The sequence below is a fragment of the Rhinatrema bivittatum genome, chromosome 5 (genome assembly GCF_901001135.1).
Source record: "Rhinatrema bivittatum chromosome 5, aRhiBiv1.1, whole genome shotgun sequence".
NCBI lineage: Eukaryota > Metazoa > Chordata > Amphibia > Gymnophiona > Rhinatrematidae > Rhinatrema > Rhinatrema bivittatum.
The window spans coordinates 244,323,393-244,350,763 of NC_042619.1; the positions used below are offsets into that span (position 1 = coordinate 244,323,393).

The following is a 27,371-nucleotide window of genomic DNA, read 5'->3' on the forward strand; positions in this document are numbered from 1 at the left end:
CTCCCTGGCCTGCCAACCAACTGCGGCCTTCCCTCTCCCTATGTTTTCAGTTAGCCATACATAGCCTGCGAGTGTCCCTCTGTGACACTCTGCCTGGTTATTAGCGCTAGTGGGACAGGTACTTCCACGGTTTCCGTTGCCGCCAGGGCCCCTGTCGATTTCAGGTCCTTCGATTTCCTCGGTACCCTCACGCAGTTAATGCCCCCATCGCTACCGTTGGTACCCCCTTCAGACCGTCCTGGATTCTTAGATGCCATCGGTATCCCTCCCCCCACGGTACACTGATACCATTGATCCCTGCATCATTTCTATCAATACCATCCATGTTTTTCATCCATGGCACTGATTTTTCCTTGGGTTTCATCGGTGCCATCACTGCCCAGATGGATGCCATCAATGTACACCTTGTCTCGTCGGTGCCATCCATGCCCGGGTTGATGCCACCGTCGCCTGGGGCATTTCCATCTATGCCAGGGTCATTTCTATTGATGCCATCCTTTTTTTATTGATGCCATCGATGCCCAGGACATTTCCATTGATGTTCAGGTTCATTCCATTGATGGGCATCGATGCCCAGGTCCATTCCATCGATGGGCATTGATGCCAGGTCGATTCCATCAATAGGCATCGATGCCAGGTCAATTCCATCGATGCCAAAGTGGATTCCATCGATGCCAATGTCGGTGCCATCGATGCCCATGTCAGTGGCATCAATGCCATGGACGCCATTGATGCCCGAGTCGATCCAATCAATACCGTCAATGCCTGTGGCCATGCCGTCGATGCCTATGTCCATGCCATTGATGCCGTCGGCACCCGCCTCCATACATCAATGCCCTCGACGCCCACATCGTTTCCATCGGTGTCTTTGATGTTCCTATCGATGCGGTCATCGACTCTGTCGATGCTGGTATCATTTTTCCGATGCCAACGATGTTTTTTCGATTATTCGATGCCACATCATTCCCATAGATACCTACGCCGATGCTGTCAGTCCTTCCGTCACTGTCATCATTGCTCTGGCCGAGTCATTAATGTTTTTTCATATATATTTTTGACGATACCCTTGAGGATGCTTTGGCCGCCATCGACACCGTCAATACCGACATAGCACCACCACGTAATGCCCTCACCTGAACACAGTGCTCCATGCTTTGGGTTCTTATTAAAGCACCATATTAGCCTACGACACTACATAGTGCCAGGAGCAGTGCAGGCATGCTGACAGTCCGTCATCAGTCACATCCAAGGCAGCGAGGGCATCCATCTCAGTGCTAGGGAAAGACCAGGTCGAGCACCGTGGCATGCATCATCACCGACATGGTGACCATCCGCCACCAATGCCATCCAGCATATTGGTGCTATCCTTTTTGATGCTGGACAATGCTCGGGCCGAGAAACATCACCACTGCCGTCGACACTGTTCCACACAGTATTGGCAGTCCTTGATGCTCCAGAAACACCGGAACGAGTTCCGAAGAATTCTGCACTGGTGTCACGAGACATCGAGTCGCTGTGATGAGGGCTGTTAATTGGCTCCCCTGTTCCCGAGGCATGCCCCACCGACATTGGTGGGGGATTGTGGCCCTCCACAAAAAACTACCGAGGTAGCGCCAGCCACGGTCAGTCTGTCTCCTCTATATCTGCGCCACCATACCAGGCATCAGAGTTGAGATGGGTGTCTACTCCATCGATGACTCCTGAAATCCACGGAGCCAATCTTCACCGGCTCGTCCTTTGGCGATCCACGTCGGATGGTAAGTACCCACTTCTGCAGCATTCCCATTGAGATGTGTTCTCTAATTTGAGCCAATGGTTCAAAAAGTTCTAGGTCATAACCCTTCCAAGAACTGTATTAGTGTCACATATCGCTATGCCAGCTATGTCAGCCACAATACCAAGAGAACCTCTCTATCATTTCTTTGGGATTGCATCAGGACATCCTCCCTTTTTCAGCAACGAGGCTCTGTACTGATTAATACTCTGGCTTCTGGTTCCTACTTCAGAACCAAAGTTCCAGGTGCATTCGCTGATCTGCTAAACACTAGATCCAGCAAATACTGCCTCAAGTGCAAGTCCACCTCGAAGCCTGATGACAGGTCTCGATGTCTCCTTGTACAGCACACAGAAATGCGGATAAGACTTTACCGCTCACGTTCCCATGGGAGGTTACATGATATCCAGATTACATCAGCCCCTCCAGTTGGACATATCTTGGTCTCCCAATTGGCCGGATATCAGAGCAGCCACCCCACCTTGTACCAAAGTTCCCGGTATACTCCCCCAGATGCTGCAAAGTGCAGAGGGCGGGAGGGTGGGTTGAGGAGTTTTAATTACACTATTCTTTCTTTCAACAGAAAGTAGTTACTCTCCGCCCATCTTGGACCTCAGAAATACCAACTTTCTTCAGAAGGCACAGGTAAAATGGTATCTCTCGTCACATGCTTCCATATCACAGTAAATACATTACCTCTAATCTTTCTATGTGCTGCATGGTGAGTCAACAATATTACAATCCCAAGCTCTGCTGGTTGCACCAGCTTCGGCAACTGGGGTATTCATTGAATCACTATTGGTGACTGCTGTTTCTCTGTGGATTGCAACATCATTCACGCTTTTCCTTGCATGGACAGCTGCATAACCACAGTCAGTCCACGCAAGGAGCTCTAACTTCTTCATGACTCACTATATATTTACTAACTGGGATTACTGTCACTGCCATAAATCCCTTATATAACACTTCTGGACACCACAGTCATAATGACCTTCCTGTCCAGCATACGCACAGACATTCTAATAAATTCTTACATGTCCCTGCATGCATTTTCCATAACCTCAGCCCCTCAATTCTTCATTGTCGGGCCATGGGGTTTTTTCACTATGCTCTTTCCTCATAGATCCAAAACTGCTATGGGTTAGATTCAGTGAAATTCCATTATCAGTGGATCTAAGCTGTACAACTGCTTTTGTCCCTCATCCATATTGCAGATCTAGAACCAAAACCTAGTCTGATTCTGCTCATGCTCACATTTAATCAGGGTTGTAAAGTTTGACCTAAAAGCTTCTCAACCCAATATGCATCTACTCCACTCCAGGCACAGTTTCACATGAACTTCCTGGAGCTTGTAGCCATACATTATACCCTTATGCCTTCCAATACTGCCTCTGCAACAAATCTTTGTGCATACAGACAGACAGCATAGGGACAATGTGCTTTCCAACACAAGAACATACAACCTCTTAGCTGCTCTACAAGGAAGCTGCGCAGCTCTACCCTTGGCCCTTGCTCACTCCATGTATCCTCGGGCCACTTATCTAAGAGATTTACTGAACGCATTAGCAGACCTTCTCCATGTAGGTTTCCATCCTCTCGAATGGTCTCGGACTACATGTGTAGCGAGAAAAATCTTCTAACGCTGAGGTTAACCGAACTTGACCTCTGCGTCCAAATCGAACCATATGGTGTCTCTAAACATGTTTCCAATGCGTTCCCATAGCCGCCTTTTTTCCATCAAGGGCCTCTTAAATGTATCTCTTCTGCTGCCTCTCATAGCCAGCACTCTTCTAATGTTGAACCAGGACGGGGTTCACTGTTCCTCAGACTCACGTCCTGGCTGAGACCAGTCTGTTTCCCATACTTCTCAATCTATCATACCAATAACCAATTCGCCTTCTCACAAGTCAGTCTCAAATCGTAGACTCACTGATGTTCTCAGGTACTGGTAGCATCACGAAACCTTCCACACATAAATCCTACCATTCAAAATGGCATGATTTACCACATGACGCATACAAAAGGGTATTTCCCTTTTTCTTTTTCTACACCACTCTTTTCTCTTGCTCCCTCGGATTCTGTTCCCCAGACATCCTCCACATAGGTACACCTCTATTCCAATTGGTGTATTGTTTGGGAGTGGGGATACCCGATTAATGGTAAACCCCTTCTGAGTCAGATTACCATGGATTATCTACTGATCAAGCCGCCTCTGTTTTCACTAGTCATGGAATGGAACCTATATCTTACCCTTATAAGTCTCATTCATTTTCTGTTCGAGCCTTTCCATTCCTCTCATTTCACAGTTTGACATGGGAAATTCTTTCCCTCATAAATGTCATTTCTGCCAACAGGGTCAGTGAGTTACACACTTTGTTACATACTCATCCGACCCTGCGTTCCTCCGTGACCAAGTGGTTTTACATATTCAACTTCATATCTTTCTTAAGGTAGATGTTGCATCTCACCTTACTCAGAATATACTCTGCCCATTTTTCCCAACACCTCTCTCTCTCACCAAAGCGAGAGGGTTTTTCCAATTCTTGGACAGTAATAGTGCACTTGCATTCTATCTAGATCGCACTACATTCCATAGGAATTCCACCTAACTCTTTCCTTCTGTGGCAAGAGTCAAGCTCCGAGTTCCAGTGGGCAAACAGACCTATTCCTCCTATTTGACGGTCTATATCTCTTTTCTTACCAACAAGCAGGCATTTCACTACAACACTATGTGTAACCACACTCTGTTGTGTCCATCCCAGCCTTAATAGCTTCCCCTCGGCCGCTGCTGCTTGTACATATTTATCAAGCTGCAACCTGGAGTTCTCTCCATACCTTCACAGCCCATTATTGCTTAGATATGACTAGGGGTCCAGCGGGAGTCCGGGAGCGATTTCCTGCTGCGAATCGTTTTCCGTACGGAAAATGGCGCCGGCAGGAGATCGACTGAAGGAGGTCGTTCAGCGGGGGTTCCGGACCCCGGCTGAACGACCTCCTGCAGTCGATCTATAGCCGGCGCCATTTTCCGTACGGAAAACGATTCGCGGCAGGAAATCGCTCCCGGACCCCCGCTGGACCCCCAGGGACTTTTGGCCAGCTTGGGGGGGCCTCCTGACCCCCACAAGACTTGCCAAAAGTCCAGTGGGGGTCCGGAATGACCTCCTGCAGTTGAATCGTGTTGGTCTATGGCCGCCGCCATTTTGCGCCGCCATTTTGCAAAATGGCGGCGCAGAATGGCGCCGGCTGAAGACAACACGATTCAATTGCAGGAGACCGTTCCGGACCGCCACTGGACCCCCAGGTAATTTAAGGCATTTGGGGGGGGGGGGTTTGGGAGGGTGGGGGATTTAATTTAAAGGGTCGGGGGTGGGTTTTAGGGTGTTTTAGTGTGCCGGTTTTCCTGCCCTCCCCCTTCCCCCGATTTACGATTTTTTTGACGATAAATCGGGGGAATTGGTATTGTATCGTGGCCCTAACGATTTTTGACGATTTAAAATATATCGGACGATATTTTAAATCGTCAAAAAACGATTCACATCCCTAGTGAGGACTAACATCCTGCTGTCCTGTGAGAACACCTGTTACAGGTAAGCAACACTTGCTATCTCTAAGAATAACTAAATTGATCCTTCTCAGTGTCATAGATTGGTGACATGGTATTGATGTAAAGGCTTTTTGGAATAGCCATGTTTTTAGGGTTTTTAAAAAATATATATCAAATATAGTTGTGCTCATAAGTTTACATACCCCTGGGAGAATTTGTAAGATGTGCAGTACTTTAAGAAAACATGACTGATCAGACAAAACACATCTGTTATTTTAATGTGTTCCAAATTAAACTGTTATGCATCACAGAATAGCACAATCATGCAGATTAGCAGGTGTAATTATTTGTGGGTAATTGTGTGGGAAATGTAAATGCATACTTATTATTGGAGGAACTAATCTACAACAGGTATGTTTTTCTGGCTGAATTCAACTGCGGAGAACTTACTTTGAAGAGGGATAATTTTTATTAATAACCTTTTGTTCTTTAAATTTTTGAAAAAGGGATTTTTGCATTGCTTTTTTTTGTTTCTTAGGCATTCTTTCCACTTAGTTTTAGAAAGGAAGAGTAGAAGGGAAGGGGTTGTTATGCTCAGGCTTGTGAATCCTTGGACCGACGGGAGGATGGTATACCTTAGGAGGAGGTGGATCCGTAGGTTCTCCCGTCGGGTGGTGAGGCTGAACAGAAGTTGCGGCCAGCTGGCCCTCGGCACTGGAGACTGAGGCGACTGAGGAGACAGTCGAAGAGTCGTGATGTCGAGGAGAGGAACTGTGTCTTCGCCACTGGAAGCCCACGGTCCCCCCAGGAGGAACCCATAGGGACCCTGACTGCTGGGACTTAGGTGGACCTTTGAGAGGTCAGGGAGTCGAGAGATCGATGCAAGGGCTAACTGGAGCTTCACCCCTGGAAGCCCGTGGTCCCCCCTGGAGGAGCCCGTAGGGATCTGGGCCGCTGGGACTTAGGTGGGCCCTAGGGGACGATGGTCCAGAAGAAGTCCAAGGTCAAGTGCCAGAGGGTCATCGCTTACTAGAGATGTGAATTGGAACCGGAATCGGTTCGGATTCCGGTTCCGATTCACATGTGGGTTTATTTGCATTGGGCCCGATTGCGGTTTTGTTTATCGGCTGCGCCCGAGACGATAAACAAAAAACCCACCCGACCCTTTAAAACTAAACTCTTTGCTTCCCCCACCCTCCTGACCCCCCCAAAAACATTTTACAGGTACCTGGTGGTCCAGTGGGGGTCCCGGGAGCGATCTCCCGCTCTCGGGCTGTCGGCTGCCACTAATCAAAATGGCGCTGATGGTCTTTGCCCTTACCATGTGACAGGGTATCCGTGCCATTGGCCAGCCCCTGTCACATGGAGGGAGCACTGGATGGCCGGCGCCATCTTTAAAAATGTAGGGGGCCGCGGTCGTGCAACGGGCACGGACTCAGCAGGTAGGGGGCCGCGGTCGTGGCTGTCCACGGCTGCGGAACACAACAGGGGTTGCCTTGTTCTAGTGTCTTTTTGTTTTTGCCTTTGGATTTAGTAGTTCAAAAGGACAGATTTTCTTTGAAGCTTGGGTGTTGAAAGGAGCTCATTGCCTGTATTAATTGAATCAAGATCTGTACTTTTCATATAGGTCACTATAGCTAAGAACTAATCTGCCTTTATCCGAAGAGCTAAACTACAACAGGTAAGTTTTTCTGGCTGAATTCAAATGCGTAGACCTTACTTTGAAGGGGGATGATTTTTATTAATAACTTTTAGATCTTTTAATTTTTGAAAAAGATTTTTTGCATTGCTTTTTTAGTTTCTTAGGCATTCTTTCTGCTTAGTTTTAGAAAGGAAGAGTAGAAGGAAGGAGCACCCACCCCCCACCCTAACTCTCCCCACCCCTACATTCACTTCTAACTTTATAGACTAACTGTTATGGATGTGATTCCACCAGATAGTTGTAGAAAGGTACAGGCACTGAAGCAGGGAGAGCAGGCCCTCGAGGAGCGAGTACCTGTTCCCTGAATGGCATCTGAAATAGAACAGAGGGCCCCCGATGAGCGGGTACCAAGTTAGTAGTCAAACCCCGAAGGGCAGAAGGAGAGCTTCCTGCAAGCAGCAGGGAGCGGCAGAGTAGCGCAGACAGGAACAGAACAAATCCTTATTCAAGTCTTTGCCAACTCAATGAGCTAGCAATCTTGAGAAGTAGATATACCCGGATGGGCGTGACGTCAGCTGAGGGAACGCCCTCGAGGTTCGCGCCACTGGGCATACTTAGACGTGGATTGCGTGTGCGCATGCATCCTAGCAGATACCTGGGAGGAGCAATGGCGTACGGCTGCATCATAGCCATTCCGGGACGTCAGAGAGGTCGGCTTGATGATGCTGCAGTAGCCATCTTGCCCAGGTAAGTGGGAGGAGCAGAGATAGGGGTGCAACAAGCGGGGTGAAGCCTTTGAAGACCGACGGACGCAACAGTACCCCCTTCAAAGGGCATCCATGCAATGACCTACCAGGTCTAGGTTTTTGCGGGTGTAGATGATGGAAATCTTGCAGCATCTTCTTATCCAAGATATTGGACATTGGAGTCCAAGAGTTGTCTTCTGGGCCATAACCATCCCATGACAGGAGGTATTCCCATACTCTGCCTCATTTTCTTACATCGAGAACTGCGTCAACTTTGTATTCAATGTCTTCTTCTGCATCTACCGGAGTATAGTTGGGTACCTTGTTGGAGAATTCGCTGAGTATCACTGGTTTCAATAGTGACACATGGAATGCATTGTGGATCTTTAAAGTAGCTGGTAGCTTCAGACTGTAGGTAAGGTTGCCCAGCTGTCGGAGAATGGGAAATGGTCCAACGAAGTGAGGAGCGAATCGAGCTGAAGGAAGTTTGAGTCTTAAATGTTTCATTGAAAGCCAGACTTTGTCACCAGGCTTGAAGTCTGGAGCCTTAAGGTGATAAGCATCGTATCCTTTCTTGGCTCGCATTCCTGCTTTCACGAGCATCTCTTTAGTCTGTCCACAGTTGATGGATATCTTTAGCAGTTACTTGCGCTGCTGGGGATGACACTGATAACGGAAGTGGCAGTGGTGGTAGTGGTAGTCGTCCGTAGACCACTTTGAATGGTGTTGATCCAGTGGATGTTGCTGGATGAGAGTTTATGGCAAATTCTGCCCATGGCAACATTTCACTCCAATCATTCTTTCGGGTGTTCACGTAGGCACGAATGAACTGTTTGAGAGTCCTGTTCATCCTTTCTGTTTGGGCGTTGGATTGGGGGTGATATGCCGAAGTGAAGTCGAAGGCAATATTGAACTTCTTGCATAATGCCTTCCAGAAGTTAACTGAACTGGGCTCCACGACTATATGCTTAGGCAAGCCATGCAGGTGGAAGATGTGATTGATGAACAGTAGGGCAAGCTCCATGGCGGTGGGTAAGCCTAGGAGAGCCATGAAATGTGCCATCTTTGAGAACCTGTCAACGGTTACCCAAATGGTATTGTATTGATGATGGTAAATCTACCACAAAGTCGGTGGCAATATGTGTCCACGGTTCTTCAGGGACCGGCAAGGGTTGGAGGAGATCTCATGGACATCATGGCGGCGTCTTCTGTTTAGCGCGGTTTGCGCAGGAAGCGACGTAGGCAAACGTGTCCTCTTTCATGGTAGGCCACCAGTAAAAGGTTTGTAATTTAGACAACGTCCTATGTTGCCCAGGGTGTCCTGTGAGTTTGGAGTCGTGGGCCCAAGCCAATAACTTCTTCCTGAGGTTTTTGGGTATGATTGTCTTTCCTGCAGGTACTGAATGGGTGGCTGCCAATATGACCTTCTCTGGGTTCTATGATGTGTTGCGGCTCTTCGTGTACATCCTTGGAGAGAAAAGAGCGTGAGAGTGCATCGGCTCTGATATTCTTATTTCCAGGACAGTACTTGAGCACGAAGTTGAATCTGTTGAAAAACAGACCATCTTGCTTGACTATGATTCAGGCGCTGTGCCTGGTGGAGATACTACAAGTTCTTATGGTCTGAATAGACCATTACTTGATGTTGCCCTCCTTCAAGCCAAGGGTGCCATTCTTCGAATGCCATCTTTATAGCCAGAAGTTCCTTGTCGCCAACTCCGTAATTTCTCTCAGCAGGAGAAAAGCGATGGGAGAAAAATGAGCATGGATGTGGAACTTTAGAATCGCCAGCCTGGCATAGCCCTGCCCTTACGCCAATGTGTGAGGCGTCGACCTCTATGATGAAAGGCTTAGAAGGGTCTGGATGTCCAAGACAGGGTTTGGTTGAAAAGGCATCCTAGGGATATGCAGAGGGACGTCATACGTTGCATTCGTGATTCGGATTCGTCGGGGAGCAAATGCTTTGTATTCGGCCGTATGGCGCCCCGATGCGTTAATACGGCGAATTATATTCGTGTCCCAGCTAAAATTAAAATTAACTACAACCCCCCACCCTCCTGACCCCCCCAAGACTTACCAAAACTCCCTGGTGGTCCAGCGGGGAGTCCAGAAGCCATCCCCTGCACTCTCACACCCTCGTTTGCCGGTTTCATCATGGCACCGATAGCCTGTGTCACAGGGGCTACCAGTGCCATTGGTCAGCCCCTGTCACATGGTCACCGGCGCCATCTTGTGCTCCTACAATGTGATAGGGGCTGACCAATGGCACCGGTAGCCCCTGTGACATAGTATGGGCAAAGGCTATTGGCGCCATTTTGAGTCCTGGCATCAGATGGCCGGCGTGCAGGAGGTCACTCCGGGACCTTCGTTGGACCCCCAGGGACTTTTGGCCAGCTTGGGAGGGCCTCCTGACCCCCACAAGTCTTGCCAAAAGTCCAGCGGGGGTCCGGGAGCGACCTCCTGCACGCCGGCCGTCCGATTCCAGGACTCAAAATGGCACTGATCGCCTTTGCCCTCACTATGTCACAGGTACCGACGGTCGGCCCCTGTGACATAGTGAGGGCAAAGGCGATCTGCTGCCAGTGTTCAAAATGGCCTTTGAAGAATGGCGCCCCTGGCTTGAAGGGGCACAACATCAGATTACTGTATATACGGACCATAAGAATCTCCAGTATCTACACCAGGCTCAGTGCCTGAACAGCCACCAGGCCCGTTGGTCCAAGGATGATGTCACCTGAGCCCTGCATAAAAGACAGGGCTCAGCCTCTCCTTCCTTGCCTTGGCAAACGGGTTGTCACCTCGAATGAAGCTAGTTGCCGTCCTTGTTCCTGTGCTCGTTCCAGGTTTCCTGCATTCCTTGTTCCTGTGCTTGTTCCAGTGTTTCTGCCTTCATGTGTTCCTGTGCCTGTAATTTCTCCTGATCAAGTGGGCTTTGTCCATGGGAGATGGACCACTGTAAATATTCATAAGGTCCAAGCAGCCCTAGAAACTTGTCACATTTTATCTCAACGCACAATTAAACTCTGGAATTTGTTGCCAAAGAATGTGGTTAGTGCAGTTAGTATAGCTGTGTTTAAAAAAGGATTGGATAAGTTCTTGGAGGAGAAGTCCATTACCTGCTTTTAAGTTCACTTAGAGAATAGCCACTGCCATTAGCAATGGTTACATGGAATAGACTTAGTTTTTGGGTACTTGCCAGGTTCTTATGGCCTGGATTGGCCACTGTTGGAAACAGGATGCTGGGCTTGATGGACCCTTGGTCTGACCCAGTATGGCATTTTCTTATGTTCTTATGTTCTTATCTCTCAATCAACCACTATTAGAAACATGTGACATGGAAAAGGCCTTTGACAGGGTAGCATGGCCCTTCCTCAGAAAAGTACTACAGAGGATGGGGTTTATAGGTAAAATATATGACTATATAACTCTCTTGTATTCTAATCCCATGGCAAGAGATCTGGTAAGTGGTATACTTTCAGAAGAGTTTTGGCTAGGCAGAGCAACCAGACAAGGCTATTCCCTATCCCTTTTGCTATTTATTTTAACAGTGGAATCCCTGGTGCATAGGTTAAGAAGTGCCCCGGAAGTTACGGGTATACATGTGGGGACTCAGCAATACAAAACTCTTCTCTTTGCCGATGATATCCTATTACTCCTTTCAAATTGTTACGGGAACGCAGAAGGCGGTCCCATTTCTGGAGATTGTGTACCCTTTGGCACGACGCGACCACAGAGGAGCTCCAGGAAGCACCAAGGCAGGCGAAGAATGTCCAAGCACGGGCAGACAGGCTGGAAATATTGAAGATGGAGAGCCCTGGCCTCTGCCAAACCTGAACGCATCAAAGAGACCCAGCAACTCAATGTTGGTCTCTGGGGTAGCCCTCCGGCCACTCGATAGCCCTTTTGGACCTGCCATATGGAACAGCAAATGCGACAGGACGGACAGAGGCTGAAGGGCGAGGACATCAAACTCAGACGAAGACTCAGGATAAATGAGGAATACACACGAAGAGTCAGGATACTTGAAGAGTTGAGACGAAGACTTGAAGGGCTGAGACGAGACTCAGGACACTTGAAGAGAAGGACTCCAACAGAGTCACAAGGATAATTGAAGGATGAGAAGGAACTCAAGCTGCTTGAAGAGAAGGACTCCGACAGAGTCACAAGATCTACAATTCTGAATAGGTACTGCCACACCACGCGCCCTACTCAGCCAGTCAAGGCAGGTCACGGACCACACTGGTGGTTCCCCACTCAGGATGCTTAGAAGTTCCACAACGAAGACTCTGACGAGGCCTGCACCAAGGCGCGCCCTCCATAGCCAGTTAAGGCAAGGCACGGACCATGCTGGTACGGAACAGGTTATGCAGAGTTCATTCATATGGACGGAGACAGATGCAAGGGACTCCAAAGACTCAGACAGGATAAGAGGAGACCTCAGTATCCAGGGACTCAGAGTAGAGGACTCACGGAGGAGCTCGAGAGAACCCGGAGTATGGAACCTGAAGCTCGGAGCTCAGAGACAGGACTCGGAGCTCAGAACATTAAAAGCCGGGATCATCTTGGAGGCTTGTACTGCCCAGAAGAACATCTGGACGAAGGAAGATCAGGACGAGAAGACATCCAGAGAATAGGACATCAGGACTTCAGGGGCTCTGAAGGATGAAACATCAGGAGCATCAGTAACATCAGGATCTGGAAAGACACGACACAAGGATCCGACGAGAGACCTTGACAAAGATGAAGACAAGACATGGAATTCCAACATGGAACAGAGTGCCAATGAGAAGCAGGTTGAAGAGAAGTCCTAAGGAGAACTGGCTCCTTGTGAAGGCAATGAAGCAATGAAGGCAGGCCTTTTTTATAGGGCTGAAGAGGAGGTTCCCACGATGACATCATAGGAGGACTCCCATGGTGGCCCTTTAAGAATAGAGGTGAGGCACGGCCCTGTGCCTAAGGAGATGGAAGGCAGGACCCTGGAGAGCAGCATCCCTGCTGCAGCCCAATGCAGGAGGAGAGCTGGGCCACAGAACAGGCCCCGACGTTGAACGCGGCCTCCTGCCATGGAGAAGCTAGTCAGAAGACAGGCAGAAGCCAGGAGTTTGGGTGTTTTGATTTTCCTCCCTCCGACCTACCCTTAGCTTATACTTTGTTCTATAGGTAGGAAATACTTTCACATAAATTAAATAAATAAATAAAAATAATCAGCCTTTTAACTTAAACACAGGCTTGTCCCAGGCCTTATCAAGAGTTTACTCATCCCCTTGTAGGTTACTATTAGATAAATAGTGAATACACTAATAAATTTAAAGGACTTAAATGGTAAACATCTCTATTCCGATAGCAACCCAAATTTAACTAGGAAATGAACAATGTTAAGATGAAGGCAGCAGTCCAGCAGCAAGAGGAGGGCATCCCAGTCTTTTGCATCAAGTGTCACATCAACCATATTCATTACAATTCGGAACTTATAAGAAGTAATGATAGAATCCCTCCTTTATGATAAATTAATACTATTACTGTTACTTCCCTTTTTTCCCTTTTCTTCCCTTTTTCACCCCACCATCTTCCTCTTCCTTCATTCCCCCCCCCCCCCCCCATTGTTACTTTTTTGTAACTATGTATAATTTATCTGTTTTTGTTTGACTTTGTAAACCGTTATGATGGCTGAACCGAATGACGGTATATAAAAATGAATAAATAAATGTATTATTGTTTTACCTTCCAGTGAGAGGTTGTATATGTACACCTGGTGCAAAGAGCTCCTGTCTCTCAAAGAACAAGTCTGATCTCTGGAGGCTAGAGTGGCAGACCTGGAGGAGATGAGGCAGACAGAGAGGTATATAGATGAGACCTTCAGGGACATAGTAGCCAAATCCCAACTCTAGTCTGGCAGCCCTGGTGCTCTCTTGGAGGAGGAAGGTCTCCTGGTTGGAGAACATCAACCTGATGTGGCAGGAAATGATCCTGTAGCAAGGACCTGCTCTCTAGGTGATGCATTATCTTCTCACACCAAGGATGTGTCTCCCAGGGCTACTGCCCAGGACAAAAGGGTTAGGTCGGTCAACATAGTTGGTGATTTATTAGGAATGTAGATAGCTGGGAGACTGGTGGGCATGAGGATTGCTGGTAACATCTACCTGGTGTGAAGGTGGCGGACCTCATGCATCACCTAGATAGGATTTTAGACAGTGCTGGGGAGGAGTCAGTTGTTGTGGTACATGTGGGCACCAACGACATAGGAAAATGTGGGAGGGAGGTTCTGGGAGCCAAATTTATGCTCTTAGAAATCTGAAAACAAGAACATTATCTGAAATGCTCCCTGTTCTACACAGGTCCCCAGAGGCAGGCAGAGCTCCAGAGTCTCAATGCATGGATGATATAATGGTGCAAGGAAGAACCTTTTGGGGAAGGGGTAGTCTTTTCTGATGGGATGGGCTCCAGGTGATACCAGGCTGCTGGCGCTTTCCTTTAAAAAGGAGATAGAGCAACTTTTAAACTAGAACAAAGGGGAAAGCTGACAGTCACTTAGCAGTGCATGGTTTGAAGGGAGGTACATTCAAAGGATTCTAATGAAGCATTAGAGGTAGGCCATCCCAATAATAAGAGAGGTTCCAATAATAAGAAAAGTAGTCGAAGTGCCTCTAAGCAAAGAATCACCTGAGCTTCTGATTCCAAATTATCCCTGACATCTGAAAAGCAAAATGTTAATACAAACAAAAAACACACTTTGAAATCTTTGTGTTCTATTACAAGAAGTCTAAGAAGGAAGATGGGAAAATTAGAATGTATAGCAGTGAATGATGACATAGACTTAGGAGTAAATTTTCAAAGCAGCGTGCGGTCTTACATGTGCATGCGGTTCCGGAACATGCCAGCACGTGCATGTTATAAAATCGGTTGGCTACATGCACATGCGCCAGATTTTAAAATCCGCACATGCATGTGCGGGCGATGTGCACGGGGGGGGGGGGGGCACATTTTCATAAATTACATGCAGCAATGCAATCAGGCCTTCCCTACCCCCTTCTCTACACTTCCTCCCTCTTCCCCTCTCCTTCCCACCCACTAAACCTAATGTACCTTTCCCTTCATTTTTTATTTTATTACTTACTCCTCCTCCGCTGTCCTGGCTGGCCTCTATCACACCCCTGGCCTGCCCCTTTTTCAGGGCAGGCACTTGTGCACGTATCAGGACTTACGTGCATGGCCGAGCCCTTTTGAAAATGTGCGCAGTGCGCAGGGCCCGGCCATGTACGTAAGTCCCGATATTTATGCGCGTGGCCCTTTGAAAATTTGCCCGATACCTGCATATCAGTTGGGCAATTTTCTAAAAGGCTGTTTCCCTGGGAAAAGCACAATTATACCTGAGGAAATGCATTTGAATATTATACTTCTTATATTTTGTATTTTATTTTTAAGCTATTTATATTGCTGATGATGCCTTTACTGTTAGTTGTCTTACTATCATCTGTGGTAGAGTTATTGTTTATTTTGTATGAACTTTTCATATTTTGGTGTCAGTCATTTTTAGTTTTTTCATTTTTGTGTATTTTTTGTATGCTTTTTAAAAAATATATTCTTGATTATGGATATTCAATTTAGTTATTTGTCATCCCCCCCCCCCCCCCCCAGCTTTGGAATTTATTAAGGAAAGGAGGGTAATAAATTGTTAAAATTAAATAAATAAATATCCTATTATCTTCCAGCTTGTCCCTTGAAAAATGGCCATCTAGTTCCACCTAGCATTTACAAAACTTGAAGGCCATGCACAATTCATATTTACTTCTTTGTTGCAGGAGACTTTTTTGAAGATTCAGTTCCAGAAGCTGACTTGTACATTTTGGCTAGGATTATACATGACTGGTCAGAAAAAAAGTGCTTACAGCTCCTTGGAAAAGCTTACAAGGCTTGTAAACCAGGTATGCCTTTGACACTTGAAAATAGTTCCTGTACCCTATGAATTTTGAAAGGTGTCACAATCTTCACTGATTCACAGATAATTTCGCTAACCAATGAAACCCAATAGGAAGTAGACAATTATTTATTTGAGTCACATTCCTGCATGAGTTATTGAAAGCATGTCTTCTATTAGGAATACTATAATCCAGAGCTTTAAATGTAGAAATATTCATATTCAGTTGCTATCTGCTGAGCAAGTTAGCTGGATAAACAAGTCCAGCTAACTTGGCCGGGATATTCAGTGGCATGCCTTCACTACTGAATATTCTTTGCTATCTAATAGTTAGCTGTATAAGTTTATCCGGCTAACTTTATATCTGCTTACTAGCAGGTCTAACTTATTCAGCTGAATTTGCTGGATACGGTTGAATATTGGCACTTAACCAACTAAATAGGGCCACCCTAGAACACCAGTTATCCAATGAAATGGCAGCTTCTGAACACGTTGCCAAATATTGAAACTGCGCCACTTAGGAAGATCAGTCTGAACTTAACTGAATAATTTAATAAAAAACATATAAGAGTAGATTTATAAGGTGCGCGTGGTACCCGGTGTGCGCCGATTTTATAACAGGCGTGCGCATGTTATAAAACATGTGGGCCGGGCTCATGCGCACTGGATTTTATAATCCGCACGCATATGTGCAGGCGGTGCACACAAGGGAGGGGGGAGGGGGGTAAAATTTTGCAAATTCGTGCAGCGACAAGATTGGGGCTCCCTCAGTTCCCTCCCAGTCCGCTCCAATTTAGGAGCAGACTGGGAGGGAACTTTCCTACCCCCTATCCTAACCTCCCTTTCCCTTTCCCTCTCCTCCCTACCCTCTAAATCCCTCTTTTTAGTTACTTCAGGGCTCGACCTGAAGTAACTTGCGCGTGCCGACCTGCATGTATCGCCACTTACGTGCGTGGCCGGGCCCTATTTAAAATGTGTACAGCGTGCGCAAGGCCCGGCCACGCACGTAAGTGGTGATTTTTACGCACGCGGCAGATTTAAAATCTGGCCGATAGTAGGGATATGCAGCCACAAAATTTTTCGTCAATTTCTTTTTTCATTTTGGGGTGTGTGTTTTTTCATCTAGATTCAGTTTGTTTAATTTTGTTTTGATTTAATTTATTTGCAAAACCAAAAAAATTTAAACTAGGAAAAAAACTCAAAACAAAAAAAAAAACTGCTAACAAAAAAAAAAAGAATAGACTGACTGGTCTGTCCTGGAATGAAAATGGCCCTGGCCAGGTTCCAAGGCCCAGCACTGAGACCTAGTCCTGTTGGAGTCCCATATATTTTTTAAATGCAACGAATACAAAAATACCTGAAAATCTTTCAGGTGTTTTCATAAGAGACTATTTTGGGTTTGTTCCCTTTGGAACAAATGGCCTCATATTTTTCAATTTTTGCTTTCATTTTTTATTTTGCATAGACTCGGAGGCACACGCAAGCCCCGGGACGCGCATATGTCCCGAGGCTTTGAAAAAGGGGTGGGAAGGGGGCAGGGCAGTGGTCCAGGGGTGGTCCGGGGCTTGGCGCACGAGCAGCTGGCCAGCACGCGCAAGATACGCCTGCCTCTAGCAGGCGTAAAAAATGAAATAAGGTAGGGGGGATTTAAGTAGGGCTGGGGGGTGGGTTAGATAGGGGAAGGAAGGGGAAGGTGGGGGGGAGCGGAAGAAAAGTTCCCTCCAAGGCCGCTCTGATTTTGGAGCGGCCTAGGAGGGAACGGGCAAAGCCATCGGGGCTCCCCTAGGGCTCGGCGCCTGCAATGTGCACAAGTGTGCAGCCCCTTGCATGCGCCGAGTGTACATTTGTGCGTGCCGGGTAGCGTGCACAAATGCACCCCGCACACGCTGCTTTCAAAATCTGCCCCATTAAGAACAAATGCATATCCCTAATATAGGGTAAATTTACAGCAAAAAATTCCTGTGTTTGCTATTCTGTGTGTTGTGGTGTAACCAAAATAAGCACTTCTTACCGGTAACTTTAGAAAGATCTTTTATTTTAAATAAAGTATAGAATATTCCAGGAGAGTGTGAGATTGCCCACAAGACAATCCAGAAGCAGTCTCTCAGAGCATTATTTACATATGGGCCAATACAGTAAAGTCCGCGGGAGAGCAGACGAACGCCCTCTCTCCCGGCGCGCGCAATGCAGTATTCAAATTAGGTGGCACGGTAGAAACGGGGAAAAGGAGCGGCGACTGTCAGCGGGTTTGACAGCTGACGCTCAATTTTGCCAGCTTCGGTTTTCGACAGATATGGGCTCGGAAACCGGACGCCGGCAAAATTGAGCGTCCGGTTTTCGGCCCGACAGCTGTGGGCCGAATTCAAAATTTTTTTTTTTTTTTTTAACTTTTTTTACTCTTCGGGACCTCCGACTTAATATCACCATGATTTTAAGTCGGAGGGTGTACAGAATTTTTACTGCTTTTCTGTGCACTTTCCCGGTGCCGGAAGAAATTAGCGCCGACCTTTGGGTCGGCGCTAATTTCTAAAAGTAAAATGTGTGGCTTGGCTGCACATTTTACTTTCTGAATCCCGTGCGCATACCTAATAGGGCCATCAACATGCATTTGCATGTTGACGGCGCTATTAGGTGCCGCGGGTTGGACGTGCGTTTTTCTCCCCTAACTGAATAAGGGGTAAGGGAAAACACGCGTCCAATAGCAGGCTAACAGTGCGCTCCATCGAAGCGCACTGTACTGTATCAGCCTGTCAATAGGTTAAATCCAATTTACACACCAATGAGCTAGTTTGTTTATTTTCATAACATTTTCCTAATTGGTTTACATTAACAGAACATCCTCTTAATAGGATAGTATTATAATTTTAGCTCATATTATATTAATGAGCTGGGATTCTTGTAGGTCATGTGATTTCTTTTAAACTGAGACCAGAAGCCAGGGATGAAACCTAAGACTAAACTTGATATACTGTTTGACTTTTGACCTATTTCAAGCATTTCAGCATATTTTGGAATGTCAGCAATATTCAATAATTATACATGTCTAATCAGTGTAAATTCACAGTATTGTAATAATAGCTTTATCGGAAAAACCTTTTCAAAACACCCTAGTCTGAGCTGACATATATCCTCAGGGACACATGTAAGATTTTGGAGCCCATAAGCAGGATTGAATGGTAGAAGGGGTATCCTGGACCAGAGTGCCCAAGCAGTGCTGCTTTATGACTCCAAAATAAATGGAAGTTGGCTAATCCTTGGCTCAGATATTTAGAATCCTAGGTAGTTGTCTGTGCCTAAATCAAGGCTTGTTTATCCTGATTTTCTACTTGGATTGTGAGATAGTGCCCCTGGTTTTCTCCTATTTGCCTGGTCCACCTTAAATTTCTTAGAGTATGCTTTATTGGCGGGATCCTATGGGAGAGGTGGAGCTCAGAGGGCATAACCAGAGGCTGGGGAATAAGAGCTGGGATCCAGACCAGGCCCAGATGTCCAAGAGGAAGTCAGCCCTGTAACGTAACATTGTCCAAACACTTATTTATTTATTTATTTATTTGTAGCTTTTATATACCCACATTCGTTTAGTAACATCACATCAGTTTACAATTAACGAAGCATCTAGCAACGGTGCTTTACACATGAACAATTGAACTGGTTAGAAATAATAACAGTACTAGTTACATCTAAGGAACAGTTGAAGAAGATAAAGAGGTACAAACTAGATAAATCAGAGTAAGAAGTTAAAAGATCAAAACACATTTTAAATAAAATAAGTTAAAATACAAGTTGCAAAAAATTGTGAGGTTGAGAAATTGTATGATTAAAACTCATACTACATATTGTGAAAAGAGAAATAAATTGAGAATATAAGTGGAAAGATTTGGTATATGTAAGACAGGAAGGCGATAAACAAGAATAAAGATGGAACATGTAAGGAATAGATGGGATAGAAAAGTAGACAAAGCATATAAGATAAATAATGAATATTACAGCATAATGCTATAAGTTGCAAAAATTGAGCAATAAATTGAAGCTATGTACAATTAGGAGGTAGATTATTAAGACATTGGCAATAAATGGTAAAATGCAGGGGGTATGAGGGGTAAATGTCTACTGCTATTATGGGGGAGAAAGATCGTTAGGTAAATGCTTGTAAGAAGAGCCATGTTTTAAGTTTTTGTTTAAACTTCTTTGGGCATGATTCCTGATGAAGGTCAGGGGGCATATTGTTCCAGCTTGTTGGCCCAGCTACAGACATGGCGCGTTCTCTAGTCGTGTTGAGTAGGGTATATTTGTGAGAAGACGTGTGTAATGTAGCAGCATGTTGATTTCTGGATGGTCTGGCGTGTTTGCGGAAGTGTAGAGCATTATTGAGCCAGTGTATGTTTTCGGTATGTAGGGTTTTGTGTATTAAAGACAGTGTTTTGTATTTTATCCGTTGTGCGATGGGGAGCCAATGTAATTCTTTGAGGATAGGAGTGATGTGTTCAGATCTGCGGGTGTTGGTAAGTATGCATGCAGCTGCATTCTGCAGCATTTGTAATGGGAGGATAGTCGCTTTAGGGCGGCCAAGAAGGAGGGAGTTACAGTAGTCTACTTTTGTGAGGATAAGGGATTGAAGAACGGTATGGAATTCAAATTGATAGAGTAGAGGTTTTAATTTTTTTTAGAGTGTGCAATTTAAAATAACCATATTTTAGTGTATTGTTAAAATGTTTTTTAAGATTTAGCTGGTTGTCAATGGTGACTCCAAGGTTTTTTACACTTTGCGAGAGAGTGATTGCGGGGAATTGGGTAGGGGACGAAGTGTCAATAATATTGCTTCTCTGGGGGGAGATAAGCATGATTTCAGTTTTCTCAGGGTTGATAGCAAGGTTAATGCTGGTAAGGAGTGCACTAATAGCTGTGAGGGCATTGCTCCAGGTTTTAAGGGCATTATGTAGGGAGTCGGTAAGGGGGATGATGATTTGCACATCCTCTGCATATATGAAATACGTGAGGCCGAGCTCGGAAAGAAGGTGACAGAGAGGAAGAATGTATATATTAAAGAGGGTAGATGAGAGGGCGGATCCTTGCGGGACTCCATGGGATAAATTATACGGTTGGGATTCTTTGTTTCCAAAGTTTACTTTATATTGCCTTCTTTGAAGGTAAGACTCAAACCAATGGAGGGGGGTATCAGATAACCCTATTTCTTTAAGAAGGTTGATGAGGGTGTTATGGTTTATGGTATCGAATGCAGCAGATATGTTGAGCATGACTAGTAGATATGATTGTCCTTTGTCTAGCCCAGTGAGGTGGGAGTTTGCAAGCGAGATAAGTAGGGTTTTGGAATTGAAGTGTCTACGAAATCCAAATTCAGAGGGTGAAAGAAAATTATGTTTTTCAAGGTATTCAGTAAGTTGTATGTTCACAGTTTTTTCTAGGATTTTCGCCAGAAAAAGCAGGTTGGAAATGAGGCAGTAATTGGTCAGGTTGGAGGCATCAGCTTAGCTGAGACAAAGCTGAACTGTGGGTACTGAGGGAAGCAGTACTGAACTGTAAGTACAGTGTGCACACTCTGCTGAAGGGAAGATAGTCTACTGTTGTGCATGTGTAAAGCTGTAATAAAAATATAGGGGTAGATTTAAAAAAGGTGTACATGGGTGTACATGTGTGCGTGCTACCCGGCGCGTGCACATGTACACCTGAATTTACAACTTGCGCGCGCAAGTTATAAAATCAGGGGGTCGGCGCACGCAAGGGGATGCACAATTGAGCACCTTGCGTACGCCGAGCCACGCTGCCTTCCCCCAAAATCGGAGCGGCCTGGAAGGGAATTTCCCTTCCCCCTAACCTGACCTTCCCACCCTTCCCATAACCTTTCCTCCCCCTAGCCCTTCTGTAACCCCCCCCCCCCCCCAAAAAAAAAATTTTTATTTTACCTTTTGTGCCTGCCTCTGGGCAGATGCAAGTTGTGCACACCGGCAGCCTGCCAGCAAGCAATTCTTCAACACAGCGGCCTCCGACAGGGCCTATGGCCCTGTCGGAGGCCTATGGCCCCGCCCCCTCCCCCACCTCACCCAGCCCCTTATTGCAAGCCCCGGGACTTACATTCGTCCCGGGGCTTTACGTGCATCGCTGGTTCTTTTTAAAATAGTCCTGGCGCGCTTAACCTTTTAAAAATCCGGCCCATACTGTTTTAAGAACGGCTGGAATCAGACGAGTTTGTCTCCAGGCCCATGGGAATCACCGCTTGGTCCCACAGGGATATATACAAGTGTCTTTTTGAAAATAATGATTGTTTCCTTTTATTTTTATTTATTGTTTTACATTTTATTTAAAAAAGGAATCATAAATGAAATATACTTTTGTTCCAGAATAACTCTGTTCAATCTTTTCACAATTAGATATGAAATCATGTCCATGAAAAGTGCATTTATGGATGTCTCAGAAGTAGTAAATCACTGAGGATAACTTTGATATTTATGCGTGGCCACACATTTAGGTGTGCATGCCGGCTCACACCCAGAGACACAGCCATTTTATAACATATGCACGCATAGTATAACATAAGCTGTACCTGAGTACATGTGCACACAATTTTATGTGGACGCACACATAAAATCCTCTACCACGTAAGTGGGAGGATTTTAGTAGACATACATGCCGAGGCAATTACCAGTATGGATGTGCAACAGGGACGGATTCATCCCATTTGTTATTTGTATTCGTCGGGACCCAAATCCGTTGCATCCGTTCTCGGGGGATCCCAATCCATTCATTAGTTACATATGTATTTGTTTCTCAAAAAATCCCCCATCCCAACCCTTTAAATTTAATTAACTACAACCTCCCCACCCTCCTGACGCCCCCAAGACTTGCCAAAAGTCCCTGGTGGTCCAGTGGGAGTCCTGGAGCGATCTCCTGCACTCGGGCCATCGGCTTCCGGTATTCAAAATGGCGCCGATAGCCTTTGCTCTTACTATGTCACAGGGGCTACCGGTGCCATTGGCTGGCCCCTGTCACATGGTAGGACCAATGGACGGCCGGCGTCATCTTGTGCTCCTACTGACCAATGGCACCGGTAGCCCCTGTGACATAGTAATGGCAAAAGCTATCGGCGCCATTTTAAATACTAGCAGCCGACGGCCCGAGTGCAGGAGATCGCTCCAGGACCCCCGCTGGACCACCAGGGACTTTTGGCAAGTCTTGGAGGGGGAGTCAGGAGGGTGGGGGATTTATTTGTTCAGGATTCAATGCATTCGTGGGGTTTCTCCATACGTTTCGCGAACCCACGAATGCAGTGAATAGGGACCTATATGTTGCAGATTGCACATTCATTTACAACGAATGCACATCCCTAATACCAGTTTCCTCAGTTTGTTCCCAGTTCACCCAAGTAAAGGATAAGACTTTCTAACCCTCGTTAAATAGCTTCCCTTTTATCCTGCTGACTAGCCTAGATTTTTTTTTTATTACTTACTAGGGATGTGAATCGTGTGCCCGATCGTTTTAACGATCGGGTTCGGCTGGGGGGGGGGGGGGAATCTGATCATTAGAGATGTGAATTGGGATCGGTTCCGATTCCAATTCACATCACTAATTTTTTTTAGTGAAGCCCGTGCCGATAAAAAAAACCCCACCCCAACCCTTTAAAATTACCCCCTTAGCTCCCCCCACTCTCCCGACCCCCCCCCAAAAACTTTTTACACATACTTGATGGTCCAGGGGGGCCACGGGGAGCGATCTCCGGTTCCCAGGCCATCAGCTGCGCTAAAAAAAATGGCGCCGATGGCCCTTTGCCCTTACCCCACTTACACTACCCCACCACAACAGTGCTACTCGCCCCTTCGTGCAGACCCAAGTGGAGACTCTGCCTCTAGTAAGGCTCAACTTTTGCTTCGCCTCCATTATTGCTTATTCTGCCCTCTTCTACCACAACCTGGTGGTTCAAGCATTCTGAGAAGCCTCAGAGCTCTACCAGCTATCATAGCCACAGGCTCCTCCCTTTCGAGCCCCACTCGATCTACCAGCACTGCCCGTAGTTCCAGTAGCCAACATGCGATCCTTCAACATTCCTATCTTCTACAGCCGTCTGAGGAGACTCCCTAAGCCCTACCCACATTCACGCAACCGACAACAGAGGATCATCCCCATCTCTATAACGCCTTGCACACAACTACTAGGCCTGGCACTTTTCTCACTGACTTTATTCAATGCTCAGTCCATCTCTAAAAAATCACACATCCTCAACGACCTCCTAAACGATACTAAACCAGACATCTGTGCTATCACAGAAACCTGGTTAAAAACTACAGATACAGTACTTCTAAATCAGCTACCTACCCAGGCTTATGACCTACTCTCTATTCCCAGGATCAAAAAAAGAGGAGGAGGGCTGCTCCTAGCTGCCAAAAAAGGATTAGGCCTGACCCTACAAGCCACAATTACAACAGCCAACCTCGAATTTGCCCTCTTCAAATCAAAATACCTTCTAATCGGATTGATTTACGCTCCCCCAGGAATTCTCGAGGCAGACCCATCCCCCATCATTGAACTAGCCGCCAAACATCTTAATGCAGGAAAACCAGCGATCCTCATGGGAGACTTCAACCTGCACGTGGACGTCCTACCTCGCTCCACCAACTGCGAAACCCTACTCTCCTCCCTCGGCCACATGGGGTTCAGGCAAATTGTCAACGAACCCACCCACAAGGCAGGTCACACGTTAGACCTCATTTTCTTAAATGAAGGAATATCGTCCGTTAACAATCCATCATGCCTACAGGTCCCTTGGACGGACCACCGAATCATCTCCACGGCTCTAGAGATCATGGAACACCCTCCCCAAACTACACATGCAACCTCAGTCGCCATCAGAAAACCCTGTACTGGAGAAATCCTCAGCTCTCATTTATCCAAAGAACTAGCTCAACTAAACCTCTCAGACGTCAACACTGCCACTACCTCATGGATCAACATCACCAATAGGGTGGCTGATCAAGTATGCCCCATGACCACGAAATTGCTCCATCCTGAAAAGGACAACAGGAAACCCTGGTTCACGCCGGAGTTGAAGTCGCTCAAACAAGAGCTAAGATGTAAGGAACACAGGTGGCGAAAAAACCCGTCCACTATTACCCTCTTGGCTTATAAATCTTGCCTAAACTCTTACAGAAACATCATCAATATAACCAAGAAAGAATTCTTCTCAAAAAAGATCCACCACTTTATCTTCGACTCTAGAGCTCTGTTTTCCTATGTGTCAGCCCTCACTAAACCAACTACCCCTCTTATACCAGACACACAAGCATCCAACAAAGCCAACGAACTGGCGGTCTACTTTGAGAAAAAAATAGACACCCTCCTCGCTCCTCTCAAGGTGCCCTCTCCTCAACCGAACTACCCTCCCACTACCAGCACACAACACTCTCACCCAACCCACATGCAATATAAAGCAACTACAGCTTCGATGGCTTCCCTTGAGCAGACGTCCGCCTTAGAAATTGAAAACATCCTTAGGAAGATGAAGCCCTCATCCCACCCACTTGACCACATCCCATCCAATCTACTGTTCTCCATTCCTAACATCATCGCTAAACCGATAGCAGACATCATAAACTGCTCGCTCTCCCAAGGTCAAGTCCCTGACCAACTCAAGCTTGCTATTCTCAAGCCTCTCCTTAAAAAACCTAACCTTCCACCCACTGACCCAGCTAACTTCAGACCAATTGCCAACCTCCCAATGATCATGGAGAAGGTAGTAAACAGACAACTATCCGAATTCCTAGAAGAGAATGTCATTCTAACCTCCAATCAATTCGGATTTCGAAAGTCACTGAACACTGAATCTCTACTAGCCTCGCTTTCTGATAACATCCTCATCAACCTGGAAAATGGTCAACCTTTCCTTCTCGTCTTACTGGACCTCTCCTCAGCATTCGACACTGTGAACCATACCTGCCTCATTCAGCGTCTAGCAGATATTGGTATAACAGGTTCAGCGCTCAACTGGTTCAAATCTTTCCTTGAAAACAGACAATACAAGGTCAGGATTAACAACAAAGAATCACTCCCTATCAGATCAAAGCTGGGGGTACCTCAAGGATCATCCCTTTCACCAACACTATTCAATATTTATCTCCTTCCACTCTGCCATCTACTATCTAACCTCAAGCTAACACACTTCCTATACGCGGATGACATTCAGATCCTCATCCCGATAATGGAATCCCTCCACAAAACGTGGTCTTACTGGAACAGCTGCCTTTCGGAAATCAAAAACATGCTAACAAGCCTCAACCTCGTGCTAAATACTAGCAAAACTGAAATCCTCATAATAGCTCCAGACAAGTGCTCTCTATTCAACCCAACTAGTTCCACCCAACTCTCCTTCACATCAATCGACCACACACCACAAGTAAGAGATCTTGGTGTACTTCTGGACAACCAACTCAACTTCACCAAGTTCATAAACAATACTACCAAAGACTGCTTCTTCAAATTGCAAGTCTTAAAAAAATTAAAACCTCTTCTACACTTCCAAGACTTCCGCTTGGTACTACAATCTATCATCCTCCCTAAACTGGACTATTGCAACTCACTCCTCCTGGGCCTGCCAGCCAACACCATCAAACCACTTCAGATGGTCCAGAACACGACAGCCAGAATTCTCACTAACACCAAAAAATGGGATCACATCACCCCTATCCTCCAAAATCTTCACTGGCTGCCCATAAAATTTAGGATACAATTTAAATCCCTCATGATGATTCACAAGGCTCTTCACAACATCTCCCCCCTCAACCTATCCTTCCAACTACAGCAACACGTCTCCAATAGACCGATCAGAAGTGCATACCAGAACATGCTTCACACCCAGCCAACAAAAACCTCATTGAGGAAACGAGCTCTGTCCACTGCAGGTCCCCATCTTTGGAACCTGCTCCCACCGGACCTCCGCCAAGAACCATGCCTTCCGACATTCAAAAAGAAGCTAAAGACTTGGCTATTCACTCAAGCTTTCCCTGAGAGCTAAATCTGGTGAAGCGACAGACGATATACTTACCTCTGTACATATGTTCCTGATTTATGGTTCCTGATTTATGGTTCACAGTTACATTTAATTGAGTTTATGAAAGTTCTCTTTTAATAGTTTTCCTGTATACTTGTGTTAATGTATTCTGCCTTGAGGCGACTGTTTTAATGTATTTCTGCCCTGGAGGCGACTGTTCAGTTCCTTGTAAACCGGTGCGATATGTATTCTTTACAGGAACATCGGTATATAAAAATTATAAATAAATAAATAAATAAATAAATAAATACCATGTGACAGGTCCAGGAGCGATCTCCTGCACTCGGGCCGTATTGCCAATATTCAAAATGGTGCCAGCGCTACCTTTGCCCTGTCACATGGTAAGGGCAAAGGGCCATCGGCGCCATTTTTTTAGCGCAGCTGATGGCCTGGGAACCGGAGATCGCTCCCCGCGGCCCCCCTGGACCATCAAGTATGTGTAAAAAGTTTGGGGGGGGGTCGGGAGAGTGGGGGAGGCTAAGGGGGTCATTTTAAAGGGTCGGGTGGGTTTTTTTTTTATCGGACCATCGGTGCCATTTATATTAGTGGCAGCCAAAATGGCGTCGATGGCCCGAGAGCGGGAGATTGCGCTGGGACCCCCCCACTGGACCACCAGGTAATTTAAAACATTTTGGGGGGGTTCGGGAGGGTGGGGGATTTGTTTTAAAGGGTTGGGGTGGGTTTAGGGGTTGCTTTG

At 46.2% G+C, this 27,371-nt stretch overlaps 1 protein-coding gene across 2 annotated transcripts in view; it reads left to right on the forward strand.

Annotated features, from left to right (window-relative positions):
- LOC115092614 (acetylserotonin O-methyltransferase-like) overlaps window positions 1–27,371 on the forward strand; it is a 49,347-nt gene that overhangs the window by 20,343 nt on the left and 1,633 nt on the right. For both annotated transcript variants that reach the window (XM_029603651.1, XM_029603650.1), the window contains one exon: window positions 15,506–15,628. In XM_029603651.1, coding sequence (XP_029459511.1) covers window positions 15,506–15,628 — 123 coding nt within the window. The remainder of the gene's footprint in view (window positions 1–15,505; window positions 15,629–27,371) is intronic.